The sequence below is a fragment of the Oryx dammah genome, unplaced genomic scaffold (assembly GCF_014754425.2).
Source record: "Oryx dammah isolate SB20612 unplaced genomic scaffold, SCBI_Odam_1.1 HiC_scaffold_18, whole genome shotgun sequence".
NCBI classification, from domain to species: Eukaryota; Metazoa; Chordata; class Mammalia; order Artiodactyla; family Bovidae; genus Oryx; species Oryx dammah.
In genome coordinates this window covers 66,100,814-66,114,918 of record NW_024070202.1, presented here as the reverse complement: position 1 = coordinate 66,114,918, position 14,105 = coordinate 66,100,814, and the positions used below count along the sequence as shown (strand labels likewise).

General features: G+C 40.1%; 1 protein-coding gene across 1 annotated transcript; it reads right to left on the bottom strand.

Annotated features, from left to right (window-relative positions):
• Positions 1-3,665: 3,665 nt before the first annotated feature.
• GGCT (gamma-glutamylcyclotransferase) lies at positions 3,666-12,962 on the bottom strand. The gene is made up of 4 exons (XM_040259696.1): positions 12,608-12,962; positions 6,435-6,580; positions 5,412-5,547; positions 3,666-4,319 (listed from the first exon to the last, which is right to left on the bottom strand). Exons 1-4 carry the CDS (start codon positions 12,746-12,748, stop codon positions 4,176-4,178), a joined length of 567 nt encoding a protein of 188 aa, XP_040115630.1. The 5' UTR covers positions 12,749-12,962; the 3' UTR covers positions 3,666-4,175.
• Positions 12,963-14,105: the final 1,143 nt, after the last annotated feature.

The window sequence follows — 14,105 nt, the reverse complement described above, 5'->3', positions numbered from 1 at the left end:
GATACAGAACATTTCCACCACTGCAATGAGCCCCCATGTTGCCATTACACCACACCACCTTTTCTTTAACCCCTGACAACTGCTAATCTGTTCCCCATTTCTGTACTATGTCATTTCAAGAATGTTACATAAATGGAAGCACACAGTACGTATTGAGATTTTGTTTGGGGACGGTTTTGTTCACTCAGCCTAAGTCTCTGGAACTTCACCTAGGGCATTGCTTGTATCAATGGTTCTCTTTATTACTGAGTAGTATTTCATGGCATTACCACAAAGATACCACAGCTTAATCATTTACATGTAGAAAGACATTTGGATTATTTCCAGTGTTTAGCTGTTATGAATAAAATCGCTATAGACATTAATCTACAGGTCTATATGTGAACGTAAGTTTTCATTTCCCTGGGGTAAATGCCCAGGAGTGCAACTGTTGGGTCATATGATAGTTGCATGTTTAGCTTACTAAGAAACTGCTAAACTGTCTTCCACAGCGGCTGGACCGTTTTGCAGTCCCACCAGCAACGTGTAAGTCATCTAGTTTCATCACATCCTCATAGCATTTGGCAGTCATGTTTCCTTTTAGCCGTTCTATGCGTGTGTAGCTTAATGATCTATCATTATGCTTTTAACTTGCTAATGATGGTACACATCTTTGTATGTGCATATTTGCCATCTGTGTCTCCTCTTGTGTGAAATGTCTCTTCATGTCTCATTTATTAGTTGAATTATTTGCTTTTTTATTGTTGAATTTCAAAAGTTCTTGATATATTGTAGGTACTAACCCTTTGTTAGATATGTGGTTTGTAAATATTTGCTCTCACTTCAAGCTTGTATTTTCATTCTCTTAATAGGATCTTTCACAGAGCAAACATTTTAAATTTCAATGTACACTAGTTTTATCCATTTTTCCTTGTATGGATCATGCTTTTGGTATTCAGTCTAAGAACTCTGTTTGCAAATTCCTAGATGTCAAAGAAAATTTACCACCCCAAAGTTTATAGTTTTGTCAGGCATTTGAGTTAATTTTTGAATGAGACTTCAGTTAACTTTATTGTAATTATTATTTTTGCCTATAATTTTTGCTCCAGCATCATTGTTGATGGTGGTGGTGGAATAGTCACTAAGTCGTGTCCGACTCTTGTGATCCCATGGAGCCTCCTTTGTCCATGGAATTCTCCAGGCAGGAATACTGGAGTGGGTTGCCATTTCCTTCTCCAAGGAAGAAGAGCTATCTTTGTTGAAGGGCAAAGGTATCTTTGTTGAAGGGCTTAATTGTTGAAGGGCTATCTTTCCTCCGTTAAATTACCTGTGCACCTTGTACGTATTTCTGGATTCTCCATTCTGTTTCATTGATCTGTATGTTTATCCCTCTGCCAGTACCACACAATCTTGAAATTGGGCCAATTGAGTCCTCCCATTTTATTCTGCTTTTTTGAAGTTGCTTTACCTATTCTGATTCCTTTGCCTTTCCATACAAATTTAAGAAAAAAAAATCTTGAAGGGATTTTGATAGAAATTGTGGTAAACCTACATTGGAGAGAACTGAGTTCTTTATTATGTTGAGCCTTCCAAACTATGAACATAGTATACCTCTCCCTTTATTTAGATCTTTGATATCTTTCATCAGTGTTTTGTAGTTTTCAGTATACAAGTCTTAAAACGTTTGGTTAAATTTTCACTTGTTTATTTCCTTTAAAAAATTATATACATCATTGGTAAGAATGTACAATTTTTCAGCCATTGTGAGAAACAGGTTGGTCATTCCTCAAAAACTTAAACCTAGAATTACCATATGACCTCATCAATTCTATTCCTCGGTACTTAAAAATATATATGTATACACATGTTCATAGCAGCACTATTCACAATAGTGAAAAGGTGAAAACAGTCCAAATGTCCATCAACGGATGGATGGATAAACAAGTTGTTGTAAACATATAGAAGAGAATTATATGCTTTTAATCCACTCCACCAATTTTTACTTGGTGTCTTGAGATCATTTCATTGAATATACTTATTGATATGTTAGGGTATAAGTTTGCCATTTTATTGTTTTTTGTTCATTTCCCAGTTCTTTCTGTTCTGTCATTTCCTATTTTCTTTTTCCTGTCTTCCTGTGGGTTACCTGAACATTTTTTAGAATTCTGTTTTTATTTACCTGTGGTGTTTTTAAGTGTAGCTCTTTGTATACTTTTTAAGTAGGTAACATGAAAGTGAAAGTGAAGTCGCTCAGTTGTGTCCGACTCTTTGCGACCCCATGGACTGTAGCCTACCAGGTTCTACCGTCCATGGGATTTTCCAGGCAAGAATCCTGGAGCAGGTTGCCATTTCCTTCTACAGGAGATCTTCCCGACCCAGGGATTGAACCTGAGTCTCCTGCATTGTAGGCAGACGCTTTAGCATCTGAGCCACCATCGAAGTCCCATAGGTAGCATACTTCTATATAATACATATTATACATATGTAATTTTTTAGTCTACTGGTGTCATTTTACCTGTTCAAATGAAGTGTAAAAACCTTACTTCACTTTACTTTTCACCTTTTATAGTTGTTACTAACATTTGGACTGTAGCCTATCAGGCTCCTCCGCCCATGGGATTCTCCAGGCAAGAGTGCTGGAATGGACTGCCATTTTCTTCTCCAGGGGATCTTCCTGACCCAGGAATTGAACCTGGGTCTCTCGCATTACAGGCAGACGCTTTTACCATCTGAGCCACCAGGGAATCCCGTTAATAACATTACCTCTACATATATTATACTTTCCATCACTGTCTAGCCTTTCAGCTCATTTTATCTTCTTTCTAGTTGTTTTCAAGGTAGTACTGGCAAATGTCATATGTAAGGAATTTCCATCAATGATTTTGGCCCTCTCAAAATACAACCAGCTCCTGGTGACACTAATGCCAAGATAGTCTTTGAAAAGCATTTCTGAGCTTGAAAGAAAATAAGGAAAATCTTTAATTTGTACTCCACTCTGGGAGATAGTGAAGCCTCACTATAGAATTGCAGCTGTAGCTTAAAAGTTCTTCGGGCCTTCTTCCCAAGAGTAAAAACCAAATCTTTATTTTATGCTCCTGGGGTTTCTTCTCTTTCATTCTAATAACCTATTTTGAAGGTTCAGTTCACTGCATTCCACAGAGACATGAGAGATTGCATGATAACCAGTGTTGTTTTATTCATGACTCGCTTCCATTTATTCAGTAAATAAATTTAAGAAGATGACCATTTCTTAATATGCCAAGAAATCAAATTTTAGCTTCCAAGAAATACTTTTCCCTCATGATCTTGACTCTTCTACTTTAAAATTCTGTTCTAAAGATGGATCAGTACAAACTTAATCTTTCAATAAGAATAATGATTACTAATACTTATTACATGCCAGGCTGTGTTCCAAGCTTATACATATACCTCTCAAAATGATCCTAAGACATAGATATTTGGGCTGTCCTCAGTCTGCAGGCGAGGAAGTTGAGGAAGTTGAGTCAAATAACCCAAAGTTTCCCAGGTAGAAAGTGGTGGAACTGACAGCCGATCCCTAATATACTGGTTCCAGAGTCTGTGCAATAATCCTTTAGTATAGAGTGGATATGGCCAAGACCAGACCCAGTATGTGTGATGATGTGAGCCTTTCTCATAAAAGGAAATGTAGTATTTTCGCAGAGAACACAGGTTAAACCACAAATACATTTATTCCTCTAAGAACATTACGCCATCTTTTAAATTTTAAAATAATTAAAATTTTTTTTAATAGTTTTAAAATAATTTTAAAATTTTATAATCAATTGTCTCTTCAGTTTGCTTGCTCTTATTAAGCTGATTTTTAAAAATCCCAGAGCAGAGGGATTTACCAGCACCATCATTAAGTTGCAAATTTATCTTCAGTCACAGAGCAAAAATACACTTCAGATAAACTCAATAAAATAACTTTAAGGGTTCACAGGAGTACTCACACCTAACTGTCATGCATTCCAACACCTCTCATAGCCCACCTTTCAATTGTCTAACTCCTATCTTGGTCTTTTTACAGTCTGAAAACAAGAAAGCACCCAAGTGAAATAACCCTCCAGAACACTGTTGAAATATATTAAACAGAGATACATCCCAGATCCCTGTTCTAAATATTAAAAAGGTATTAGCATATAGAGAAAATATATGTAGATATATTCCATTAAATTCTAATGAGTCTTTGCTTCCCCCTTTTTGATAATGTCTTCAATTTCTTCTGAGACCTTTCCTTTGTAGTCATTTGGTTCTATTGCATTTAACTTCTTTTGGTACTCCAGTGGCAAACCATTCTCTTTTGCACCCATGCAAATGACCTGGAAAATGGTTAAACAACAACAAAACTCTCTTTTAGTTAGGAACATAATTTAGTTTAGTATACCACAGCTTTATTTGTAGTATCAAAGTATGAAATATTAGCTTTCAGATAACTCTAGAATAAACAACTGTAGAACAAAATGAAGAGTCATTCCTCCCATGATGAGCATGAATATACAGGGAGTTTTCACAGCCACACAATCCATCCCTATGTGATAGCAACTGTACTCAATACTATGGTTTAAAATATTTTTAATATAAAACTTATTGTATAGAATTTGCATGAAATGAACAAAATCTTTTAAGAAACAAACACCATTCTTCAAAGAAATTTAAAGTTTATAGGGAGCAGTTTTTAGTTGAATCCTAGAGTCTACTCTACCTCTGAATTACACATGGGGGAATAAACAGCAAGTGTATTCAGTGGTACTCCCCAGATCCACACCAGGCTAATTCCTCTAGGCTCCATTCTAGAAAATTCCAGATTAGGCCCAGGAACTGGGTCACCTTCTCCAAGTATCATGTCCTGATTGGACCTGCCAATAAGTACCTAAGTTTGGGTTTCTGAAGAGGGATGTCAGCCTCTCTATCCTTTATTCTTTTCCTGTGCGTGCATGCTGGAAAGGTGTCCGTGATTTTGAAAGGGGCATGACTTATCCCTCCATCTAGAAATGGAAAACGTTTCAACCGTAGGAAATATATTTTTGCCCTATAAAAATGAATCTTGGGGTTTATGAAATACTATTTTGTGGAGAAGAAAAAAATGATTAAAAAGCATAGGTATAGAATAACTACAAAAAATACACTCATACATGTTTTTAAAGAAAAATATGTCTAGGATTATGACTCAAGTACATTTTTGAGAGTTTTTTAATAAACAAAGTTTTAGGGGCATAGTTCTATCATTACAAATAAATTGGAACATTTATTCAGTAAATAACTATCATTTTTGTATTAAAAACATATTGATTGAAATGAATTGTTCATATAGAATTTAAAACACAGCCTTTTAAAAACAAGATATTCTGTCATTTAACTCTGTGAAAATTAACAAGGAATCACCAAAAGTCTTTGTGAGTTAAAAAGGATACCTTTTTATACTGGGGTGATGGGGGAACACTCTCATAATTTGTCATCTGATAACTTCGACAGGTTATTTCTTTTCCTTCTTGAGTTGAAACAGTAACTTCTATTGGGACATACATTCCACTTTTAACCCCTTCTTGCCTGGAATCAGAACAGCCACATTTTAATCATACGTTGACTCAGCCAAGTTAGTTTACTGGATTAAAATTTTAACTATTTATGGATGTATGTGTTCTCTATGTATTGGGGGATAGAGTAGAACATACTATAAATACCACCATATCAAAAGTAAGCTTAGCATTTCAATTAGAAAGCTGGAGACTTACTATTACTGGGTATACTTCTAATAGATCTTTAGTTATTGCAGGCTTTATAAGCCTGAAACATCGCTCTTTATCTATGAAAACTGGACTATGTGTTCTGACAAGAGAATATCCATTCTGCAAAATTAGACAGGACAGCTCATTCCTGTTTCCAAGTGAAGTAAAGTAGTAAGCATGTCAGATGTTTGCTCTTCTCAAATCCTACTCTTTTCTGTCAACTTTCTTTGTATTAAATGCTCTGCCATACAACTCTTAAGTTCTAAAAAGCATCGAAGCATTTCTAATATGTTTTGAAATTTTTACAAATTATCACGTTTTTACTGATTCAACTGCTACCTTAAAGAAATATTTTTTAAAAATCTGACTCTTATAAAAACTGAGTTTCTGTTTTTGAAATCAGTAAAAGTATGTAATAATTACAAAAATCTTCATGCTTTCTCACAATATGAAACTACAAAGATATTTTTATTAGAAAAACAAATAGAAAATAAGTACTTCCATCAATCATAGAAGAGATTACAAAAGTCTCCCCAAATCTTAGAGTGTGTAACCCTTCTAGGCTTTTCTTTTTAGGAAATGAACATTATACCTTTTAGGTTAACTCTCAAGTGTAAAGAATATGTCCATATATATACACACACATTCTTGCATATGATCCACCTTCTAAATTAGCAATGATTTAACTTATAATTAGAAGCCACCTACTTATCCAGAGAATTTAAATTGCTTTTGTTCATTTTCCATACTACTCCCCATACTTCATCGCCAGGACTTTCAAAAATGGTGGCTATACCTCCATGCCAAGTTTCACTTGTTTTGCCTTGGGGATTGCCAAAGTCAAGTTTAAAATCCTACAAAGGAAACCAAAGTGATATGATCAATATCCACATGAACCAAAATTTCCCTTTTCAAAATAAAAACAGATTTACCTTCAACACCATGTAACTGAAACATAAGTTTTGAGTTCCTTCTATAAAAAACACAAAGATAAACAACCAAGGACCCAGATTTCAAGGACTATATTTTTCTTAAAAATAAACTGTATACTGAATATGTACATGTATCTTACCATAAATAAGAGGTTAACGGGGATAATGAATCCCATAATCCTGATGCCTTAACACAGCTATCTTTATTTTTGAAAACTGCTTCCCAATCCACTTACTTACACATAAATTTTAACATAGAGGCAATCATAGTGTGGGCTTCCCTGGTGGCTCAGTGGTAAAGAATCTGCCTGTAACACAGGAGACGAGGGTTTGATTCCTGGGTCTCAGGCAGATCCCCTGGAGAAAGAAATGGCACCCCAGTCCAGTATTCTTGCCTGGGAAATCCCATGGACAGAGGAGTCTGGTGGTTGCAAAAGAATCAGACACAACTCAGCAACTAAACAACAATAATCATTCTGTACATAATTGTTGAAGCTGGGTGATGGCTGCATAAAGGTTATAACATTATTTCTACTTTCATGTATGTTAAGAGTATCCTATTAGCATATTTTTTTGCCCTAAGGGAGCTGTCATTTGAGGGTGATTTGTATACTTATAAATTTTAACATTCATGAATTATGTTAACATATCTATAATAATCATAAGAGCAGCTAACAATTACTGGGTTCTGTACACTGCCATGGGCTTCATAAGGACTTTTCAAAATCCTGTCAACAACTTTTTATACACATTTAACAGAAAGAAAAACAGTAGCTCAAAAAGATTAAGTAATTTGCCTAAGGTCTCACAACTAAAGTAATGGAGTCAAAGTTTCAAGCTGTTAGTTTCTTCCCTCACAGAGATGAGTAATCAAAGGACAGAATGAGGGAGATTAAGAATCCTTACTCAGCTGTTTGGACTAGGAAGATTTCTTTCCAATTTTCCAGAGCTTAGTTTCCTAATGATAAAAAAAAAGTTGGATTAGATAATAAATCTAAAGTTTGTATTTTATCTCTGTTACCTTTTTTTTCTTAAAAACCTTTAGAATTTCATTAAAAAGGTTGGTTTGAGTGACCAGTACCTTTGAATGGTATATTAGATGTTCTAGGAACAGGTATCCTTGGCAAGACATCAGGAGATCTGATAAAAGATAAAACCACACTAGGACCTGTCTATACAAAAAAGATCTTTATGACCCAGATAATCATGATAGTGTGATCACTCACCTAGAGCCAGACATCCTGGAATGAGACATCAAGTGGGCCTTAGAAAGCATCACTACGAACAAAGCTAGTGGAGGTGATGGAATTCCAGTTGAGCTATTTCAAATCCTAAAAGATGATGCTGTGAAAGTGCTGCTCTCAATATGCCAGCAAATTTGGAAAACTCAGGAGTGGGCACAGAACTGGAAAAGGTCAGTTTTCATTCCAATCCCAAAGAAAGGCAATGCCAAAGAATGCTCAAACTACCACACAGTTGTACTCATCTCACGTGCTAGTAAAGTAATGCTCAAAATTCTCCAACCCAGGCTTCAACAGCACGTGAACCATGAACTTCCAGATGTACAAGCTGGTTTTAGAAAAGGCAGAGGAACCAGAGATCAAATTGCCAACATCCGCTGGATCATCGAAAAAGCAAGAGAGTTCCAGAAAAACATCTGTTTCTGCTTTATTGACTATGCCAAAGTCTTTGACTGTGTGAATCACCACAAACTGGAAAATTCTGAAAGAGATGGGAATACCAGACCACCTGACCTGCCTCTTGAGAAATCTGTATGCAAGTCAGGAAGCAACAGTTAGAACTGGACATAGAATAACAGACTGGTTCCAAATTGGGAAAGGAGTACGTCAAGGCTGTATATTGTCACCCTGCTTATTTAACTTACATGCAGAGTACATCATAAGAACACTGGGTTGGATGAAGCACAAGCTGGAATCAAGATTGCTGGGAGAAATATCAATAACCTCAGATACACAGACAACACAACCTTTATGACAGAAAGCGAAGAAGGACTAAAGAGCCTCTTGATGAAAGTGAAAGAGGAGGGTGAAAAAGGTGGCTTAAAGCTCAACATTCAGAAAACTAAGATCATGGCATCTGGTCCTATCACTTCATAGCAAATGGATGGGGAAACACTGGGAACAGTGGCTGACTTTTATTTTGGGGCTCCAAAATTACTGCAGATGGTGACTGCAGCCATGAAATCAAAAGACGCTTATTTCTTGGAAGAAAAGTTATGACCAACCTAGACAGAATATTAAAAAGCAGAGACATCACTTTGCCAACAAAGGTCTGTCTATTCAAGGCTATGGTTTTTCCAGTAGTCATGTATGGATTTGAGAGTTGGATCATAAAGAAGGCCGAGCACCAAAGGATGGATGCTTTTGAACTGTGGTGTTGGAGAAGACTCTTGAGAGTCCCTCGGACTGCAAGGAGATCCAATCAGTCCATTCTAATGGAACTCAGTCCTGAATATTCATTGGAAGGACTGATGTTGAAGCTGAAACTTCAATACTTGGGCCACCTGATGCGAAAAACTGACTCATTTGAAAAGACCCTGATGCTGGGAAAGATTGAAGGTGGCAGGAGAAGGGGACAACAGAGGATGAGATGGTTGGATGGTATCACCCACTCAATGGACATGAGATTGAGTAAGCTCTAGTAGTTGGTGATGGACAGGGAGGCCTGGCGTGCTGCAGTCCATGAGGTCGAAAAGAATCGGACATGACTGAGTGACTGAACTGAATTGATATACTGTTAAATCCCATAGACAATTTTCATTCCTCATCTTGCTCTACTTCTCAGATGTTTCTGACATAGTTACCCACACTGTCTTGATCTGCCTCCTTTCCTTTCAGCTGTTCCTTGATCTCAATTCCCTTTACCAACTCCTCCTCCACTACCTAGTTTTTAAATGTTGGAGTTTCTAAAAGTCTCAGTTTAGGCCCTTTTCTCAGCAGTTTGCTCAAGACAAAATCATACCCTCCGATGGCTTCAAATACCATCCAATATTCCAACTGTCTTTTATCCAGCTCAGGTCTCTCTTTTGACTTTGAAAGTGCTTAGAACATAGTAAGTACTTCATGTGCTGTGTTGTGCTCAGTAGCTCAGTTGTGTCCGACTCTTTGTGACCCCATGGATTGCAGCCCACCAGGCTTCTCTGTCTAGGATTTCACAGGCAAGAATACTAGAGTGGCTTGCCATGTCCTCCTCCAGGGGATCTTCCCAACCCAGGGATCAAACCCAGGTCTCCTGCACTGCAGATGGACTGTTTACTGACTGAGCCACCAGGGAAGCCCAAGAATACTGGAGTGGATAGCCTAATCTGTCTCAAGGGGATCTTCCCCACCCAGGAATCGAACCGTGGTCCCCTGCACTGCAGGCAGCTACCAGGGAAGCCCAAGTACTTCATTAATGTTCACTAACATTTTTCTGCTCACTTGGGTACATAATAAGCATCTCAAACTCAGTACAGCTGACCCTTGAACAACATGAGTTTGAACTGCACAGGTCTACTTATCTGTGAATTTTTTTTCAATTTTCAGATCATCAAAGTAACTAAGAATGGGGGAAATTTTGTGTTCGATTAGAGACTGAAATAGCGAATATGTGTCAAAGGAACTAGGGTCTGAGTCCTGATTCTATCCAGACCTCTTCAGCTTCCTGCCCTTGGGCGAGTCATTTATCGATTCCTCTCTTTTTGAGGCAGAGATGGCAGTTCTCTGATTTTCGGCTCAGCAAAGGGTGGGAACCACTAACCCTGGCATTGTTCAAGGGCCAATTGTATGCCCAAGCTGAGCTTGATGTTCCCTCTCAAACTACTCCTCTTTTTTTTTCTTTTTTAACAAATATCACTATTATCCACTCTGTTGCATCAAAAACCATTATCTACTCTTCATTTCACAATCAATCACCAAAGCCTAACAGTTTTCTCTCCTCACCACCCCAAAAAACCATCTACCTGCCCTGGCTACCACTCCAAGGTACCATTAGCTTCAGTAGTGACCGCTACAAAAGCTTTCTAACTGCGCTCCCACATCCACTTCCAAAAGCCCTTTTGGTAGGTTGCCCTGACCCTTTCAAAGCACTTTCCACAGCAACCAGAACAAGCTTTCAAAGATGTAAACCTGATATTTCATTTGCTTAAATTTGGCAGAGGTCTTCTCACTGTTGTTCTCAAGATAAAGATCCAAGTCTTCATTGGCCTCTGGGGCCCTGTAACATGTGGCCCTTCCCCTGCCTCTCTACACTTCATGCTACATCCTCCTTACACATTAAATTCTAGCCACACTAGCTAAAAGACCCAGCTTTTTTCTCTCCTGAAATCTTCTGTCCCTGCTGTTCCATTTGCTTCTCCCCTCGCCAGTCATTCAGATCTCAGCTTAAGTCACATCTTCAGCTATGGCTTTACTGTACATCCCAGTAAGGTCAGATCCCTAAGTCACATACTCCCATAGCACCTTCAATGCTTCCTTAAAACAATTTTTTTTTTCCACTCTTTTCAGAGCAGTTTTAGGTTCAGAGCAAAACTCAGAGCAAGGTACAATTCATCTCCTTTTAAGACTGACCATACCTGTGACTGAATATCATTTGTTAGATAGTTCTTTGCTGCATCCCAGCTAAAAACATCTAAGCCTCTTTACCATATTTGGGGAATTCCCTATCGTATGAGTTTGATGGGTAGATAGTGCTCAGAACCCAACTCCTGTTTTTGAAGTTTCAAATGCCAGAGACTGGTTCTCCTAGCTTTGCCTGGAGTCAGGGCATGGGCATATGGCCAAGATTTGGCCTAGGACACCCACCTAGGGTTTTGAATTAGAAGTCAGTGACACAGGGGAGCAGAAATTCCACTCTGGGGGTGGGAACTGTATTTGGGTTTCAGGAGCTTCCAGATACAGTGACAGTAGAGGCAGGGTCCAGAGTGGGTGATTCATGATGCAATGTCCGTGTTTACCAAGCTCAAGGGTGAGTCAACAGTGGCCTCCCAGGCTGTTTCCATCTGCAATACTGGCTATTTTATAGCTTCCCTTCTATGCCTGCCTGTTTTGTCAGTTCTATGGTCCTACCTTCCTGGTCATTCTGTGAGCTGTTCAACAGCCTTTCAACACGTTCTTTTTCTGCTTAAATCAGCTACTTCTGTTGCTTGCAACTAAGAACCCGACCAATGATAGCAGATACCATGTCTGCCTGGTAAAATGATGTCAAAAGGCTCTGTAGGTAATTGTTTGCCTGTCTCTCCTACAGATGGGGAGGTCCTGAAAGCTGCTAGCTTTACTCAGTCATCTTTGTATCTCCAGGTAAGTGCTGGAAGAATATGAACTAAATGAATAAATGTACTGTACTAAGAGCTATGATTCTTACCAAGGCAAGTGAAGGTTCATTCAGCCATTAGACTTAAGTGAGCACAGCCCTTACTATGAATGAGACATAGCTCCAGCTTTCAGGACCCCTCAGGTAGAGAGCAAAAGGTTGGTAAACGGGTTTTTACAAAACTAGGTGACAAGTCCTGGAGCAAATGTAGAACAGAAAGCAACTGATTCCTTGGCTTGGGTCAGAGAAGATTTCTTAGAGGGACCAACCAAGTGCATTCTGTGATGATGTCCCTAAGTCAGTGGCCAAGGGAGAGGCATCGGGAGCTGGGCAGAATGAGCAGCTGGTGAGAACGTCAGGAGGGCGAGCTCAGGGCAGCCTGGGAGGCACAGGAGCCAGAGTAGCACAGCATAGCCGGGATCAAGCAGAGGGCTGAGAGAGGACGAGAGGGACCCGTGGGGGAAGGGGGTGGGGGGAGGGTCGTGCAGGGAACCCTGATGTACTTTGAGCAGAGAGAGCTGCATTCCCAGACCAATGCTGGCGATGAGCGGCCCTGAGAAAGTGAGTTCTCAAAATCCTGCCCGCTTTGTCTGCAGAGAGAGCAGAGGACATCTCGGGGGCCAGGAGGAGAGCACTGACCTGCAAGCGGGCCACGCTGTAGAACACGGCAGAGGGGTTTCGGAGGTGGATCCGCTCCGTCAGCAGGTTGCTGCCATAGGCAAAATAGAGAAAACTCTCCCCATCCTGACTCCGGAGGGCCTCGCAGCCCAAGTTCGCCATGTCCCACCAGACGCCTGCACAGGCCTGGGGTCGGTAGTACAAGCGTAAAGAGAGGACGAGAAATACAGCTCCGTGTAGGAGGAACTTAACCCAGGAACCACCGGCCCCCCGATTTAGAGGTTAGGGGAAAGGCGGGAAGCTGGGGCCGGGCGAGTCACCTGCGAGCACTCTTCTGACTGGCTGCCAGTACCCAACGCTGTGAGTTACTCGCTCTGATTGGCCAACCCATCGCCTCCTCTAGGCTAGCAGCTTGGATTTTGTAATATTCGGTCCTGAGGCGATCGGAGGCTGATTCCTCATTGGACCTGCTCCTCTTTTGTCCCGCCCCCTGTTCAAGGCTCCCTCTGATTGGCGGGTGGGCTGGGCTCTATGAAGGGGCGGGTCAGGTCCTCTGCCAAGCTGTGGCAGCTCACAGGTCCCAGCTGGATTTTCTCCACTTAGGGTGATGCGTGCGTGGTTCCCTGACAGTGTGTACTCTTTAGGGAGCTTTGGGATCCATTTAAAGTGAAACAGCGGCTCGGATCATGCACCCGACGGTCCCTCTGCCGGAAGCTTGCCCGGTCCCGCCCTTTGGGTTTGGAGGAATGAGGAGGGAGTGTTCACACCACTCCCTGGTTCCTGCACCCTAGCCCTGATCAGAGGGCTTAGTGGATAAGACCTCGCACTAGAGCAAACCCCGGGAGATAGTGAAGGACAGGGAAGCCTGGTGTGCTGCAGTCCATGTGTTCGCAAAGAATTCGGACGCGCGAGTGTGAACAGCAGCCCTGATTATCTACCTGATTACCTTTTCTAAGGACCCTTGGCCTCCTGGGAAAGCTCCTCGGAGAGTCAGGGTCTCCCCTAATAGAAGTTGCATGAGGGCCTCAAAGCCCGACGCTGCTGTTTACTGGACGTGTAACCTCGCATGTATAACGTTTACTTGCTGTTTACTTGGATGTGCTGTTTACTGGACGTGTAACGATGAACATGAGTTTGAGCAGGCTCGAGGAGTTGGTGATGGACAGGGAAGCCTGGCACGCTGCAGTCCATGGGGTCGCAAAGAGTCGGACACAACTGAGCAACTGAACTGAACCTCTTGTCTCTGGTGTCTCCTTTTAAAATAGAGATTGTAACAAATTATGATCACAAGTTATAAATGTAAGATATGATCCCCTATCTCATAGGGTTGATATAAATATTAAAAGTAATTTTGTTAATGTTATTAGGGTAAAAGCTCCCATGTAAAGAAATTTAATAACAATGACATTAAACTCTATATTGTTAACTTTGAAATGAAAATTAATATGAACTATCCTTGGCACCCAGAGTTTGATTTTTAAATACCACTTTTCCACTAAAAGGTATCAGGGTTCCTTGG